The sequence below is a fragment of the Mya arenaria genome, chromosome 13 (assembly GCF_026914265.1).
Source record: "Mya arenaria isolate MELC-2E11 chromosome 13, ASM2691426v1".
In the NCBI taxonomy this organism is placed as follows: domain Eukaryota; kingdom Metazoa; phylum Mollusca; class Bivalvia; order Myida; family Myidae; genus Mya; species Mya arenaria.
Window position 1 is genome coordinate 13,450,218 of NC_069134.1, and position 16,876 is coordinate 13,467,093.

General features: G+C 34.3%; 1 protein-coding gene across 2 annotated transcripts; it reads left to right on the top strand.

Annotated features, from left to right (window-relative positions):
• Positions 1-878: 878 nt before the first annotated feature.
• LOC128214759 (CD151 antigen-like) lies at positions 879-16,651 on the top strand. 2 transcript variants are annotated; one of them, XM_052921395.1, is made up of 9 exons: positions 879-917; positions 2,466-2,627; positions 2,941-3,141; positions 3,718-3,792; positions 5,731-5,835; positions 6,332-6,425; positions 7,350-7,516; positions 9,801-9,884; positions 12,504-16,651. In XM_052921395.1, exons 2-9 carry the CDS (start codon positions 2,508-2,510, stop codon positions 12,552-12,554), a joined length of 897 nt encoding a protein of 298 aa, XP_052777355.1. In that variant the 5' UTR covers positions 879-917; positions 2,466-2,507; the 3' UTR covers positions 12,555-16,651. The 2 variants fall into 2 exon arrangements, with proteins under 2 accessions (XP_052777355.1, XP_052777356.1); XM_052921396.1 differs by having other exon boundaries at positions 906-929.
• Positions 16,652-16,876: the final 225 nt, after the last annotated feature.

Below are 16,876 nucleotides of genomic sequence, written 5' to 3' on the forward strand. Positions count from 1 at the left end.
GAAGTCCAGCTTTCAATATATATAAATATGGTCTAAAGAGGGGGGAAGGGTGACTGAATTCATGGTATAATCTTATTTTGAGAAAATGGGTTTCGGTTTAAGGATACATAGAATATAATAATAATAATAATAATGTGTTATAGTAATATCTTCCAATGCAAGTAATCGTTATATTATACACACGTTTTTGCGTTAAAGCATTTCTGGTTCATTCCAGAGCAGTTCCATTTCATCACGGACCTACATGTATAAACCACGGACACATCTTTTTGTCAGAATAATTGCATAATAACACAAAACACTAATTTTTAACTTCATGCAGTAAAGATTTAGATACAGTCAGACGTTAGGAAAGACAACCAGCTCATAGATATATACGTCCGTGCTCTTACACATGTTCCTGCTACAGTAAGGAGCTGACAATCAAGATACTGTATATGTATGCCCTCAATAGCATAAATTGACGGATGATTTACTGTCCATAAAATGAACGATTTTCGATATAAAAGTTATAAGATCGTGAATCTGTTCTTCGACATACGTTGTCAATTAACCAAAGATGTTTCATACGAAATTTTAACTTACTACATCAAAAACTATCCAAGATAATTGTAAAAAAACTCCAAAAGTGTTCGGATTTGTGACCTCAGCCAGTATCCACAATAATGCGCGTTATAGGTAGTATTTTTTTAAACATTTGGACATTCATTATGTTCCCCTTAACTACGGACCTATAAACCATACATACGTCCGTAGAGTCGCCAAAACAAAGCATTATAAAAAAAGACTCTTTTAAAAGCGGCTGTTTATATGGACTAACCGTCAAATTTTATATAAAGAAAATAGTTGAATGTAACCTAGCGACGGACATATTTACTGGGGTAGTGAATTACGGGGAAACCGGTTGCAGTTTTCAGGTAAACAAAAAGGTATTTTATCAAATTTTCTTTAAAAAAAATACACACATATATTTACCTAGCGTTCATGTTCTTTTTAAACGTTTTACTGCATGAAACAATGTTGAACTGTTCGAATCAGATTGGAATTTTTCAGTGTATGATTCTCCACTAGTTCTTATGTATCTATAGACACCAAAAGGTGTTTTTACAATTTTGGGTATTGGAAGACTCGAGCCATCATACATAACTACTAGTCAAAAATAATATAGTGTTATACAGGATCCTTCCAATCCCTAAGGATTTGCCATACTGGTTGAGAAGCAGTTTCCGACAGTTTTTAAACGTTTTTATTGAATTATTTATACGTGTTTAAATATCTACTGAAAGTGTTCACATTTTATATAACTACAGCTCAAGTTGCTATTGTCGATATATTTCTAACATGTGTGACGTCACATATAGTGTATCTAATAGGGGCGCAAAGTGGGTACTTACGTTGTTCTGATTAGCTTGTGATGAGAAGCAGTTTCCGACAATTTGAATGCGGGGCATATTTGAGGTGCCTGTTGTGTGTTTGTATTATCCGTTTATTTAATAAACTAAATATAAGACTGTAATAAGAGAAATGTTATTTAATTTTTCAGCATTTACAAAAAATTTAAACCTTAAAATTTACGACATTCAATTCATACTCGAAATCAGGCAGAGACTGAATATCAATGATTTTTTTATTCATTTCTGATGGAAACTTGTGTTTGTATACATTTAAGTGAATGTGGATGCGAAACAAGCATGACACCAGTGTTCACAAATATGTACACAATGATCATCGTTTGTATAAGTCAATTAAGGAAAACCTTGTAGCTATTCATAGATATGCAAATTAGGTTCACACGCATGCGCAATACGCTGCGCGTGCAGATCCCCCACGTGCAAGTTTGTGTACAAAATGAAAAATAAACATTAAACATTAAATAATAATAAAAGTTTCTAACGTGTCTCAGTAAGAATTTCAACTTTTGATTGCCTAGTTACCATATAGCTGAATTGCAGTACATTCTTTATGAAGATCTAAGGAAGGTACGCGAAAAAGCGATTTGTCGGAAACTGCTTTCCGTCGGAAACTGCTTCTCAACCAGTATCAAACATCCTAAAAAAGATCTGTCAATGTACAATCAATTGGACTAACATAACTACCTATTGTTAACTTAGTTTTAAATAAAATGCATAGATTCTAAGCGCTGCTACTGGTTCTTACATTATAAGAAGCTGTTGGAAGTCTAAATTATTCTTTCTCTTCAACATAAAAGCTTAATGTTTTCATTTTTTTTTTATTCTAGGTGTCCAATAAAAGACTGCAAAAAACTTAAGCATAATGTAAAGTGTTCACACACATATATGTTCAATAATGCTCAACAATTTTATTTAGATTTACAACAGACACAAGTCAACATCCAATCCATTTCTCAGTGGCTTATTATCTTATAGTTCATACTTTGCAGTTATAATTCTCTAACTTATAAATTTATAAACAAGCCTCATTTGTTTATATGATTTTATTTACAGCACATCTCTTCTGTTCACAACATGCTGTGATAGACATCAACAATGGCAAGAGGAAAACTGGCCTTCGATCATTTGGACATACTGTCCGAGAACAAAGATAATGATGGAAAACTGTTGCACATTTTCCGTATTGTGCTGCTTGTCATCATGGGACTTATTTCGGTCAGTTATTTTGTTTTGGGGCTTAAAATGTAAAAAGACTAACTTTTTATATTCTTCATGACAGGAGTGCAATATCCTATTTTATTTTATACATTTGCTGATGATGATGATGATGATGATGATGATGATGATGATGATGATGGTGGTGGTGGTGATGATGGTGGTGGTGGTGGTGATGGTGGTGGTGGTGATGATGATGATGATGGTGGTGGTGGTGATGATGATGATGATGATGATGATGATGATGATGATAATGATGTTGATTAACATTTTATTGATATGCCTAATCGCTTATCTTTAATGGTATATTTAGGTCGGGGGCATTGCAATTCTCGCCATCGGTATATGGACGCATGAGGTGGACTACGGTAGCAGGGCGGTAAGCGGGCTCATTGGCATTGCCCTCTACCAAGTAGATTCAGTTATCATGATTATCTGCGGCTCTCTCACCATTGCAGTCATGATAATTGGTTTTGTTGGGCTTCTCAGACCACAGAAATGTCTTCTCGGATTTGTAAGTGTTTTGCTAAGCTTTAGATTTCTAAACAAACTTTGTATGGAACGTTTTCTGCTTTTATTTTATTACTGATTTACTTTACTATTATAAGAATACAGAATGCATTACTCAAAGAACATTTGAAGTGACTCTTTTATTCAAAATCAATACATACACCTGCATAACAAACATAAATTTTGAGTGATCAACCTTTAACTACTAACTAAATGATGCATTTATGGAAAATTTTAATTACTGTTAACACAATTGTAAGCATGAATTTAGTAGCTGAATACACAAATGATTGGTGAATGCTAAAAGATTTACTGCAATCTACTATCGACTCCTAAGGTAAAAATTAAATACTATGATGTTTTCTGCACCTTTCTTCCAAGTTAATCTTGGTATCCTTCATAAAAACCATTGATTTTGAGATTTTTCCAACCATTTTGGTATATTTTAACAATTGTAATAAGTGTGGTAAGTTTTATTTGGGAGTAGGAGTGCATCTTTAAATGAATTGAATATTATGTATTTTGCCAATAAATTTCATACCATACCATTTTTCTTATATAATTCTCCTATTCTTTTCAGCACCTGTCTGTGATGTCATTCACTGCATTTGGGCTGTTTGCTGCTGGCATTCTTGGCTATGTATTCATTGGGGAGGTAAGTTTGAAATGTGGCTACTGAATACTAATAAAGGATAAGATGGAGTTTAAACGCTGATCAAGGGCCAACGTATTCATTGGTGAAGTAAGCTTGTTATGTGGCTACTGTATACTAATAAAGGATAAGATGGAGTTTAAACGCTGATCGAGGGCCAACGTATTCATTAGGGAAGTAAGTTTGAAATGTGGCTACTGAATACTAATGAAAGATTAGATGAGTTTAAACGCTGATCAAGGGCCAATGTATTCATTAGGGAAGTAAGCTTGTAATGTGATTACTTCATCTAAGTCTACTCATAATAAACACTTATAGAAAATAAGATGAAGTATAACGCGTATCAAGGGCAAATGCTTATGAAGGGTCAAAAATCTCAATTTTCTGAGCAGTGATCTCCCTTAATGAGCAGAGCAGATTTCCATGTATGAAAATTATGGTAGCATTTTTAAGAAATGAATTGCATTTGATCTTATTGCTCTTTTGCTTTTGTTTGAATTTTTAAAATATTGATTCAGTCATATCTAAAAGGTAAAATATATTCTGAACATGGTTACATGATTGTGGTCATTATCTCATGAGACATGTGACTACAATGGATACTGGACTGCAAAGGGAAGTAACTGCTGCGTGCACTTTGCAAAGGCTTAACTTCAATATTTCTAGAGTTAACATTTCAAGATTCCAATTCTTTTTTTTATATTGCCCTTTGGATAATGGTTAGAATATGTCACCGATGGGATGCATTGAAAATATGATAGGGTGGTTTATGTGTTGGTAATGCTTTTTGGTCCAGGACATAATATTCCACGTAAGATTTTTTCAGCTAAAGTCCACGGGAGTCAAATATGACCTTCTGGATCATAATAAAAAACAATAACCCTTTTATCTTATATCTGACTTGCTAAAATCATTTAGAGGACACTGTTTAATGTATGACATTTTTTTTTCTGACTTCATTCAGCCATAATGAATCAGGTGGAATACAGATGAACTCATTTTGCTATATACACTGCTTGCAGGTTTATGAGGGGTGTGGATATCCATATTTTATGTTTAATTATGTAATAGCTTTCATGAAAATTTATGAAATAAAATAGTGTTATTAGTACCAGGGCTTGAATTTAGAATAAAATAGTGCTTGCAAATTTTTGCCAGTGCTTAAAATGCAAAATCTGGAGTTGACTCGCAATATTTTTGTACACCCCTTTGTTTTTGTAAGGAAAATGAAATGTGATCAAAAACAACAGCAATGTTTGCTGTGTCATAACAATTCACCTTCTAAATTAGATTTGTAAACATAGAAAAATTATTGAGGAAGTCTGATACACAGTCTGCACAAAATACCTTGCAGACGTTTCCATCGAAGGTTAACTCCATGTGGGGTTTCTTTTCCCAATACTGCAGCCTACAACCTGAACACGGAAAAACAGTCTACAATGTGTGCTAAGGGTAACACACTTGTGTAGATGTCATTATTTAATGAGTGTTTTTGAGAAATAAAGAGTAGGACAATTTTGCTATTGTTCTAGAGTTTTCACTTGCAAAATGTACCTTAAAACTCAACTCGCAATATCCGATTTTTACTAGTATTTTGCGAGTTTGCGAGAGCTAGATTCTAGCCCTGAATGGTACTGTGTTTTGATGTGGGAAGTGCATTTGACTGTAAAAATTCTTGACGGTCAAATATGACCTTCCGAATCAAAATGCAGTACTCAAAACCCGTTTATAATCTACGTTTCTAATTTAAATAACATATATGACATATTATTACATAATAACAATGACAATACAATGATACTTGTTATGGCGTGACTTCAGAACACTGGAATACAGCCAAATTGCATTAGGTGAATATGGACAATGGAATTTTGCCGTACCGGTATATATTGCTTGCTGATTTATTATGCGTATATAATAAGAATGTATACTCCATTGAAGCTGGAAGATTCTGTAAAGGGTTCCCTGAAAGAGAGTGTGGTGGAGAAGTATGGGGTGGAGGGCCAGAAATCCATCACCAACCAGTGGGACAAGATACAGAAAAGTGTGAGTACATGATGGAATATAACACTATCTCATATCTATGTATATTGCAGCATTGCAAGCTGAAAATATGTTTTGGATTATGAATTGCTTTTTCTTTCCTCATTGAACATTTGTATTGTAATGCATACTGTAGTAGCTTATTTGTATGCCAAGATATTTTCATAGCCCTTTTTTGCTATCGTAATCACTGTAATCTTATAAAGATATTTGCATAGCACTTAATACCCTTGTTCGGTCAAATAAATGAAAATTCTGTTTTTCTGGTTGTAATATCTGTTGAGTGAGGCCTCTTGATTAACTGAGGAAATGTTACGAGAATATGCATCTGCTTGTTTGTGTTGTGTACTAGTGTTTCAGAATTTGTGTCGGGAACTAGTGCTAGTTTTTCATTGAGTCTTACTATGTCAACTGTTTTGTTTTGCACATTTTGATAACTACTGATATTAACTTATATTTTGTGTCTTTTGGTATTAAGGATTGAATTTTTTGTTGATAGTTCCGTTGTTGTGGAGCATCGGGCGATGTGAATTCTTCAACATCCTGGTTCCTCTATCAGCATGACAGCTTCTGGGTTCGGGACGATCTCTCAAGTAAGAGCTGCAACTGTGTTATTCAACTTGATGTGTCTATATATATACATGTTTGACAACCTGTCCTGACATTTGTACTCATAGTTAAGAATAATTTCAATGGAGCCATTTTATCAATGAGGGTATGGCCCAACATTGTTAGATGAACAAATTCAGCTGAATATTGAACTTTAAAAATTAATTGAAAATTAATGTACAAATTCAAATAAACTTAGTGTTACATTAAACAGTTTGTTTTAAAATATATGTCCTTACTCATTATAGCCAGTTATATTAATAAAAAAATAAGAAATACTACACTGCACTGGAGAAGGCTCCAAGGAAATGTCTTCTGATGCTTTTATATCCTTATAAATAGAATGATAATTACTTGTTTCTAATATGAATACAATATATATTCATGTGCATTTGAATTTAATATCATAGACAAAACATAACTACATTATGTAATTGGCACCAGGCTTGTATTTATAGTTGGTAGCAAAACAACCTGATCATGATATTCAGGGGTTCTAGAGATCAAGATGAATCCTGAAATCAGGATAGAGACCTGTTAACGCCAGACTACTGTATAGTTGTATAGTTTCTCAGACATTTTCATCAAAGACAGTAGGAAGTACCTAAATATGAATAAAAATGACTTTGGAAATGATTCAAAATGGGTCTAAGGCCCTTTACCCTGCTTTAGGCATGAATCCCTCATACTTGAACATATCCACAGCAGTTTTCCAGGATTCACAATAATCAGCTGTTTGAACTCCTGGATATGTACCCACTATTATTACAATGACAAATATTTCATTGCATTCTGAGCCACTGGCCTATAAAGAAATATGCAGAAACAAATATATAAAACAACATGTGCATTTAACAATGATAAGTATACACTATTATTAAATTGTTTCTATAATTACCATTTTCTAGACCGAAGTCTTGTACCGAAGAGTTGTTGTAGCGAGGATTCGAACATGGAGCTGTGTACAGGAAAGGTGAACATGACCAACAGTACAATATTCAGCAGCTGGGCCCCGTATGGTGAACCTGAAAAAGTAGACCCACCCCTCACATACAACTACACTATCTTCACTGATGTACGTAAAGTCACTATAGAATAATTGTGTATTATGTATATGAAATATCAAATTTGGGCAAATTTCATACTGATAAGATTACAAAGCCTTGTCACTTTCTTTACCAAACTTTGTTTCGAACCATGATTAATCCATCAAATTCTCTTTGTTTGCTTTTGAACTTGAGCATTTCTTTTATAATCTTTACCTAACTTGGTGACAATTTCAATGGGTATTAATAAAATTAAAGTCTCATGGAAGAAATATCGCATAGAATTTGCAACTGATGCAATCTTTTTTGCACCAATTTTAGTGAAGTTTGATGCATTTTGAGTACAAACATAGATTGTTAACATCGTTAAAAGAGCTGCCATACAATACAAATGTTTTGTACTGGTTTACATTTTTGCTTTGCGGAACAATCCTTGATTGATTATGTTAATTGACCAGATCCATGAGTAAAATGATAACAATAAAAAAGTTAATGTTGATTCAACTGTGTAAAAATTGACCCACCACTGCCAAATTCAATGTAATTTTGACAAAACATCAAGACCTATCTCCAATGTCAAGAGACTACAGCAATGGAATGTAATGATAAGTATGCAGATGTCAATTTTTTCTTGTTCTGAAAAACGGTTAAAATGAGTTTAAAATTATACTTTCAAAACATTAAATCTTTACCAATTACGGTGAAATGTTTATATGCATGTTATCTTCGCCACCCTTATCTGCCATATCGCACCATTCAATTTGAAGTTATGACCCTTGAATTTTCAAAACCTCACCTTTCTTGCAATTCAATACAATCAGTGAATGTGTTTTTATTAAGCCCCCCTTCGAAGAAGAGGGGTATATTGCTTTGCACATGTAGGTCAGTCGGTCGGTCCGTTGGTAGACCAAAGCTTGTCTGAGTGATAACTCAAGAATTCCTGGACGTATGGTCATCAAACTTGACATGAAGGTTGGACCTGACCAGTAGATGACCCCTAATGATTTTAGGGCTCATCGGGTCAAAGGTCAAGGTCACATTGACCTTGAATGGTAAAAGGTTGTCTGTGTGATAACTCGACAATGCCTGAACCCATGGCCCTCAAACTTGACTTGGTGGTTGGGCCTGACCAGTAGATGACCCTTAATGTTTTTGGGGGTCATCAGGCTAAAGGTCAAGGTCACAATGACCTTGAATAGTAAAAGGTTGTCCGAGTGATAACTCGACAGTACCTGCACCCATGGCCCTTAAACTTTACTTGGAGGTTGGGCCTGACCAGTAGATGGCTCCTATTGATATTAGGGGTCATTGGGCCAAAGGTCAAGGTCACAGTGACCTTGAATGATAAAAGGTTGTCCGAGTGTTAACTCAACAATGCCTGCACCCATGGCCGTCAAACTTGACTTGGAAGTTGAGTCTGACCAGTAGATGACCCCTATTGATTTTAGGGGTCGAAGGTCAAGGTCACAGTTACCTTGAAAGCAAACTCGACAATTCCTGGTCCTATGGTCATCAAACTTGACATGAAGGTTGGGCCTGACCAGTAGATGACCCCTCTTGACTTTGGGGGTAATTGGGCCATGGTCAAGGTCACAGTAACATTTAACGCAAAAAAGTTAACAAATCTTCTCCCAGTGATATCTTATTAATGCCTGAACCTATGATCATCAAACTTGACATGGAAGTTGGGCCTGACCAGTAGATGACCCTTATTGATTTTAGGACTCATTGGTTCAAAGGTCAAGATCACAGTGACCTTGAATGTGAAAAGGTTTCGAGTGATAACTCGACAATGCCTGCACCCAGGCCCTCAAACTTGACTTGGAGTTGCGTCTGACCTGTAGATGACCCCTTATGATTTTAGGGGTCATTGGTTCAAAGGTCAAGGTCACAGTGACCTTAAACGAAAAATGCTTGTCTGTGTGATAACTTGTCAATGCCTGCATCCATGGCCCTCAAACTTGACATTTAGATTTTTGGTGACCAGCTGATGACTCCTTTGGATTTTGAGGTCATAGAGTCAAAGGTCATAACACACTCTATCCTCACACTTTGAATGGTCATAATCATAAAACTGCCTCAACGGCATCCAATGTCATTGACAAATCAGCTGTCATTTCGGTCCATGCATATTTCATTCAATTGTCCATATAATCTTGACAACATGGCGCTCAGGGGGGCATAATGTTTGACAAACATCTCTTGTTACCTATATTTTTAAAAGACGAACTTGATCAATTTCAATTGTAAAACATATCACTTGAGGTTTGCTTTTTATAGTAATATAAAATTATGTTAATTTTCTTCTTGAAGGGTTGTTATGACAAACTAGAGGGATATCTCAGGCAGAACGGTATATTGATTGGGACAGCAGCCATAGTCGTAGGTGTGTTCATGGTAAGCTTGAGTTTATCAAGTCTCATTTGTTTTTGTGCATTAATTATGTTAACCCAAGAGATTTTTAACGCCTGGTATTAGACGGGATGTATTATGGATTCACCTGCATCAGATGGATATCTACTCATTTGTCTGCGCTTTAAATTGAAAAGCTTTAGTCCAATCAACACCAAACTTGGAAAATATGTGTATGAGCAGATAATTTTAGCCAGGTTTGATTATCAGTGTGAGCCCAGTCACTCCAGAGTTATGCCCCTTGAATTGCTTAGATAGCACTAACTTCATTTTGTCTAAACTGTAACTCGAGGAGCTTTTGTCCAATCATCACCAAACTTGGACAATGTGTGTATGGTCACAACTTCTCTGCCAGGTTCGATAATCAGCCATGTAGCCTCAGTCACCTCAGAGTCATTTTTTAGCTCGACTATTCAAAGAATAAGGAGAGCTATACTATTCACCCAAGTGTCGGCGTCAGCGTCACCCCTTGGTCAAGGTTTTGCGTGCAAGCACACATAGGTTAATATCTCAGCAACTGCTTGAGGTATTGCATTGAGACTTGATACAATGGTACTCAACCATCCAACCTACTTAATTAACCATGTTAGATAACTCTAGTTTACATTTAATGCAAATAATTGCCCTTAATTATTCAACTTAGAAATTCTGGTTAAGGTTTTGCGTGCAAGCACACATAGGTTAATATCTCAGTAACTAATTGAGTTATTGTATTGAGACTTGATACAATGATACTCAACCATCCAACCTACTTAATTAACCAAGTTATATAACTCTAGTTTGCATTTAATGCAAATAATTGCCCTTTATTTTTTTACTTAGAAATTCTGGTTAAGGTTTTGCGTGCAAGCTCACATAGGTTAATATCTCAGCAACTGCTTGAGGTATTGCATTGAGACTTGATACAATGGTACTCAACCATCCAACATACTTAATTAACCAAGTAAGATAACTTTAGTTTGCATTTATTGCAAATAATAGGCCTTTATTATTTGACTTAGAAATTCTGGTTAAGGTTTTGCGTGCAAGCACACATAGGTTAATATCTCAATAACTACTTTAGGTATTGCATTGAGACTTGATACAATGGTACTCAACCATCCAACATACTTAATTAACCAAGTTAGATAACTCTAGTTTGCATTTAATGCAAATGACAGGCCTTTATTATTTGACTTAGAAATTCTGGTTAAGGTTTTGCGGGCAAGCACACATAGGTTAATATCTCAGCAACTGCTTGAGGTATTGCATTGAGACTTAATACAATGGTACTCAACCATCCAACCTACTTAATTAACCAAGTTAGATAACTCTAGTTTGCATTTAATGCAAATAATAGGCCTTTATTATTTGACTTAGAAATTCTGGTTAAGGTTTTGCATGCAAGCACACATAGGTTAATATCTCATCAAATGCTTGAGGTATTGCATTGACACTTAATACAATGGTACTCAACCATCCAACATACTTAATTAACCAAGTTAGATAACTCTAGTTTGCATTTAATGCAAATAATTGCCCTTTATTATTCGACTTAGAAATTCTGGTTAAGGTTTTGCGTGCAAGCTCACATAGGTTAATATCTCAGCAACTGCTTGAGGTATTGCATTGAGACTTGATACAATGGTACTCAACCATCCAACCTACTTAATTAACCAAGTTAAATTACTCTAGTTTGCATTAAATTCAAATAATGGCCCCTTTTTTCTTCAACATAGAAATTCTTGTTAAGGTTTTGCATGTAACCACTTTTAAGTCAATACCTCAGCGAATACATCATGTATTGCATTGAAACTTTTCACACAGGCTACCAACCATTTAACCTTCTTATTTAATCAAGTTAGATAACTCTATCTTTCATATTATATAATTTTTGCCCCTTTATTATTTGACTTAGAAATTCTGGTTAAGGTCTTGCATGTTAGCACACATAGGATATTATCTCAGTAATTACTTGATGTATTGCATTGAGACTTTATACAATGGTATTTAACCATCCAACCTAATTGAATAACCAAGTTAGATAACTGTATTTTGCAAATAATGGGCTTTTATTATTACACTTAAAAATTCTGTTTAAAATTTTGCATGTAACCACATTTATGTTAATATCTCAACACATCATGTACTGCATTGTAATCTAATCTAACAGTGATCCATGCATGTTTCGCCAAAACTTTTCAATCCTTACACTGAAAAGCGGGGGAATAGTCGAGTGTGCTGTCTCTGTGACAGCTCTTGTTTAACCCTTAGGCTGCTGATGGCGATTTTAAAGGCTTTGCAAACAGCTTGGAACCAGAGTAACTTGGCGCCTGGTCAGGTTCCAAGCTGTTTGCCACTCAGTCAATATATCCCAAAAGTTTTAAGTAAATTGAAAGAAATTTAGAATAAAACAGACGACATTTTTGAGCAGACGACAATTTACCCAGCATGCAAAGGGTTAAGTAGAACTGGATTTGTCTGTTTCCTTACAAAATAGTTATTTATTCTAGTCATTATATCTTCAGGTTTAAAGCTTTATCAAAGTTTCTAAAATACAAGAATGATATACCCAGTGCATTTAATATAGACTTTTATTCATTTACACTCCATTCTAATTTTCAGATAATTGAGATAGTGTGTACCATATTTGAATACAGACGTCTGAAGTTTTAAGCCTCCACAGACCTTCACTTCTTACCTGTCTACATATGGAGAGAGAAGGAAGTTGAAGTCTTATACTTGTGTATAGGCTTTCCAGGGTATACTTGAATACATACTCAGATCAGAGTCCAGCCTGCACCTATATTTATGATTATTATTGAAGACTTGCTTACTCTGTTTTATTGCACAATATACTCAAGTAACTTTTTTATCTGTGATAGCAAGATGTCTTAGTCATTTTACTGTAATTGTATTGACTTGTTGATCTTATTGTTTAAGGGTTTTTATTGTATTACATTGTACATCATTCACCAATCCGTCTTTGAAGGAAAACATGCAATTGACAGTTTTATTGAAGTTTTATGCTTTCAATAGTTTTAAAACCATAGAATGGATGAATGGTTCAATGGCATAGTTCCACGTCAAAATAAGTAATACTTCTTAATGAAATGGGTTTTCAATGATCAGCTAATACGAGAGAATCATTATACTTGTGTATGGCAACTATTGCCAAGGTGATATTTTAGATTTTAAAGTATTACGATACCTTTTGAATGTATTCTTGTATTGATTTTTTATGCCTCCAATGAATGATGGATGGCATATAGTTTCCGCACCATCAGTCAGACGATCTTGGTTGCAGTCAACTGTTTTATGATAATTTATCAAAAAACTCGAGACGGTTTTATCTATGTACATGAAACTTCACTGGTAGGTTGACATTGACCAGCAGATGATGCTTTTTGATTTTGAGGTCAAAAGTCACAGTCAACTGTCTTATGGAAACTTTGTCTTCACAATTATTTGAGAATGGTTTAACCTAGGGCCATCAAATAGCGTATGCAGGTTGCCATTAACCAGCAATTGACCTCGATTTGTTTTGTGGTCAGTAGGTCAGAAGTCAATAATAAATGCAATTCTTCGTTAAAAACCTTTATTGAACCATAGCTTCACTCAGGGGGCAAAATGTTAGACCAATGTACCTTTTTTCAAATTCACAATATATTGCTCTTTCATTTTTATTTTGTTCATAGTTTTGTTTGTGTTATGCTGAAATAACCAGCTATTCTGCAATAGTCATTCAGTCATTTATTTGATTCATATAGGACATATTTGAATTAATCCGTCCATACATACACATTTAAAAGCATCAGCTTGAGGCTTTTCATGTTTTGTTATCCTTGTGTAGAACATGGATTTAAAGGCATTGAAGTTTACGTAGTCATTACTGTTGTTTTTTATTCTTTGTACATATACATACATATATAGATGCATATCATTGTTGGTCAGATTTATTCATTCCTGTTTATTGGGATTCACTTATTCAGTATTGCATAGGGTAAGGGTCAGTTTGGTTTGACAGTTGTGAAACTGAAGTTCAGATATCAGGTATATTCATTCAACTGTGTTTAAAGTGCCCATATGGCATATGTTTTGGTTCTTTTCCTTACTTTTATATGTTGAGATATTTTGTAATATAAAAATAGAAAAATAATTCATATTAATTAAACTTCTGTAGATATGTTTAACCTGAGGAAAAACAGATGTTCCAGTTTAATACAGCTGTTAAAACCTAGGATCTGACATCAAATTGCGGATTATTTCATTAATGGTTAGGTATAACTTCATTATATTAGATACAAAAAGGATGCATTTTGAAAGTTTGTATACTAAATTTTTACATTTCACTCCTTATTCTGATACTTCAGCTATCATTAGAGCCTGCGTTATTTACACTTTTATGAACTAAATTAATAAAAATATTATAAGATAAATTCGCTCTTTGTTTGCAAATGCTGAAGGCATATGTTTATAGGGGTATTTGTAATGTAATATTTTGAGCAAAACAAGCTATCATCATTTTCTGATCAATCTTTGTAGCAAAGAGTATCTTGGAAGAACCAATTTGTTCTGTTACCATAGTTTTTAAGATATTGCACTGATTCTTTATTGTTTGGTTCTTACAGACACACACGTATACACATATACATGTATACACATACACACACATACACATAAACACGTATACACATACACACATATACACATACACATGTATACACATACACATGTGTACACACGTACACACACACACACGACCACACATACACACGTGTATAAACGTAACATGCAGAATCTCACTTTATTGAAGCACAGTTTGTGCGAGTACTTTTTCAATTCAAAAGCCTATTTATTGTTTATACTTATTGACTCTTTGTTTTGTAGTATTAACATATTGTCCAAGGGGACACAGTAATAAGTCCTCTAAATTCAGGAAGCTTCTTCAACCTTGCTAGTAGTATAGTTAGCATGCAAACGGACATGATAACTGTTAGTAAAATACATGCATAGTTGGTATATTTACTTTTCTAACTGTTTTACAAAGCTGCTGAGGCTGAGTCCTGCCAGTTTAGACTCATTTTTGAATGCTGAACTTGAATCATAGTCTAAATAAGGTACATATTTTCTTCTGTTTACAATGAGTTACATATATATGGAATTAATTGAAAATGACATGATTGTTGATCAACTTTGCTTTGATGTTGTCAAACATACTGTATTCTTTTGCACATTTTTTCATGTAAACCTTTTAATGATGTTCATTTTTAGACCCCTACCGATTTAAGCAGAAGGAACTAGGTTTAATCTCCTGTCTGACTGGAATAACTGAAAGCTGCAATAATTCAAGAAGTATTCAAGCAAGGTCAAGGACACTTGATGTGTGGAGTGGGGGCCATTAGGAGATTATGCCTGTCATTTTTAGTCGTTTATAAATAGTGGAAATACTAGTACCGCTCTTTGAATCCTGCAAATAGTATCTAGGTCAATGAAACTTGTATAGGTGGCCATAATGGGAATTATAAACATTGTTTTACTTTTTTGTTAAAAGATAATGACTATTTACTATTTTCTTGTCAGACAAAAATTGTGGTTGTTATGGCAACAGAAATAGTGAAGATACCAATTTTTCCGGGGATTTTTGTTTAACTCTAAAAGTGTAAAATCTACATTTATGGACGTTAGATATGGATAGATGCATTGGTCATTTGAGGATTATGTATGTATTTTTGATAAAAAAACAGTGAAAATACCAAACATTTTGTCTGCATTCTACAATGACTCAGAAAGTATTTAATAAAACCTAGTATGTGATAGAGGGTCATTAGGCAATTAGGCAAGTGGTTAATTATTTCGTTAGGCAAAAAATATCATTGCTATGGCAATAAAAATAGTGAAAGACTACCCTTTGACTTGATCTTGGCTTAACTCAAGCCAACTATGTTCATGAAACTTAGTATGTCATTAGCAAGCCATTTGGGGATAATGCAGGTCGCTTTATGTTTTTGCTCGGTAAAAGTACAGAAACAGTGTGAACGTCTTTCCGTTCAAAAAATAGATCGTGTGTTAACTCAAAAAGTACGCAATCTAAGTGTATGAAACTTTGTGTAAACGTTATTTGGGCCCGATAAGAAAATTTTGCTCATCTTTTAAAAGTATTATGACTGGTAATAAAACCGGTAGGGGACTATTGTATTGCTAGCAATACTTATTGACGTGTTGAACCAGGGTACCACCTGAAAACAATTTGTAGTAATTATATTTATGTCCGTTTGTGTTCCATTATTTATAATTTTAGTTATTGTGGGGGGTTTTCAAATTTGCTGTATTCAGAAAAAAATATTTACGGTTTTCAGCCATGACATTTATTTTATACAAAAAAACGTTATCATATAAAAACTATTATTTATTTTTTAATAAGATGTGTTGTAATAATGCAAGATTAGAATTATATGTCAATGTACGAGTGAGTATGTGATTGTGATATGACATTCATAGACACAATGCTCTAGTTACTGGAGATGTCTTCGTACACATTCCTTGCAGTTTTCATTTTAGTACTTGTCAAATAGAATATCACCAACTTGTTGTTGGTGTAAAAAGAACACATGTTAACTGTAGATTCACAATCTATTTTTAAGCGTTTAATCAATAGTTTTTTTCAATATTACTTCTTCATTGGCGTCAAATGTATAGGTCTTCAAATTATATGCCGACGTTATGTTGCGTATATTAAATGTTAAAGAACTAAAGCTGTTGTGTTTATATTGACTAGGTTCTCAACCAAAACAAGGTTGGGTCATGTGACAGTCGTTCAGTTAGATGAACGGCTGGCCCTTTTCATGAATCAAAACCAACCGGATGAAAGGGTTTACTTGTGTAGCAAAGGCATGCAACTAAGCTATTTGGACAGTATTTTATAGGGACACGATCGAGGTAGCAAAGACTTCAGGGACGAGGAAAATATATTGCGATGAAATTTGAACTGTATGAAA